The sequence below is a fragment of the Galeopterus variegatus genome, unplaced genomic scaffold (genome assembly GCF_000696425.1).
Source record: "Galeopterus variegatus unplaced genomic scaffold, G_variegatus-3.0.2 Scaffold8593, whole genome shotgun sequence".
In the NCBI taxonomy this organism is placed as follows: Eukaryota; Metazoa; Chordata; class Mammalia; order Dermoptera; family Cynocephalidae; genus Galeopterus; species Galeopterus variegatus.
The window spans coordinates 37,949-38,510 of NW_007734704.1; the positions used below are offsets into that span (position 1 = coordinate 37,949).

At 39.1% G+C, this 562-nt stretch overlaps 1 protein-coding gene across 1 annotated transcript in view; it reads left to right on the top strand.

Annotated features, from left to right (window-relative positions):
• Positions 1–548, top strand: part of LOC103608582 (zinc finger protein 501-like) — a gene marked incomplete at its 3' end in the record, with an annotated part of 5,230 nt that extends 4,682 nt beyond the window's left edge. Inside the window, exons 3-4 of the mRNA XM_008593002.1 lie at positions 7–17; positions 108–548. Of these exons, the coding sequence (XP_008591224.1) occupies positions 7–17; positions 108–548 (452 nt within the window). The remainder of the gene's footprint in view (positions 1–6; positions 18–107) is intronic.
• Positions 549–562: the final 14 nt, after the last annotated feature.

Here is a 562-nt window from a genome sequence, read left to right on the forward strand (position 1 = left end):
TCAGAGAATTCACACAGGTGAGAAACCATATGAATGTAAAGAATGTGGAAAAGCTTTTAGGGAAAAGTCACATCTCTGCAGACATGAAAGAACTCACACAGGTGAGAAACCATATGAATGTAAACAATGTGGAAAAGCTTTTAGTGGAAAGTCACAGCTCAGCAGGCACCAGAAAAGTCACACAGGCGAGAAACCATATGAATGTAAAGAATGTGGAAAAGCTTTTAGCGGACAGTCACAGCTCAGCAGGCATCAGAAAAGTCACACAGGTGAGAAACCATATGAATGTAAAGAATGTGGAAAAGCTTTTGGTGAAAAGTCATACCTCAGCAGTCATCAAAGAACTCACACAGGTGAGAAACCATATGAATGTAAAGAATGTGGAAAAGCTTTTAGCAAAAAGTCATATTTTAGCATTCATCAGAGAACTCACACTGGTGAGAAACCATTTGAATGTAAAGACTGTGGGAAAGCATTTACCAACAAGTGGGACATCAGCAGGCATGAGAGAATTCACACAGGTGAGAAACCATATGAATGTAAAGAATGTGGAAAAGCTTTT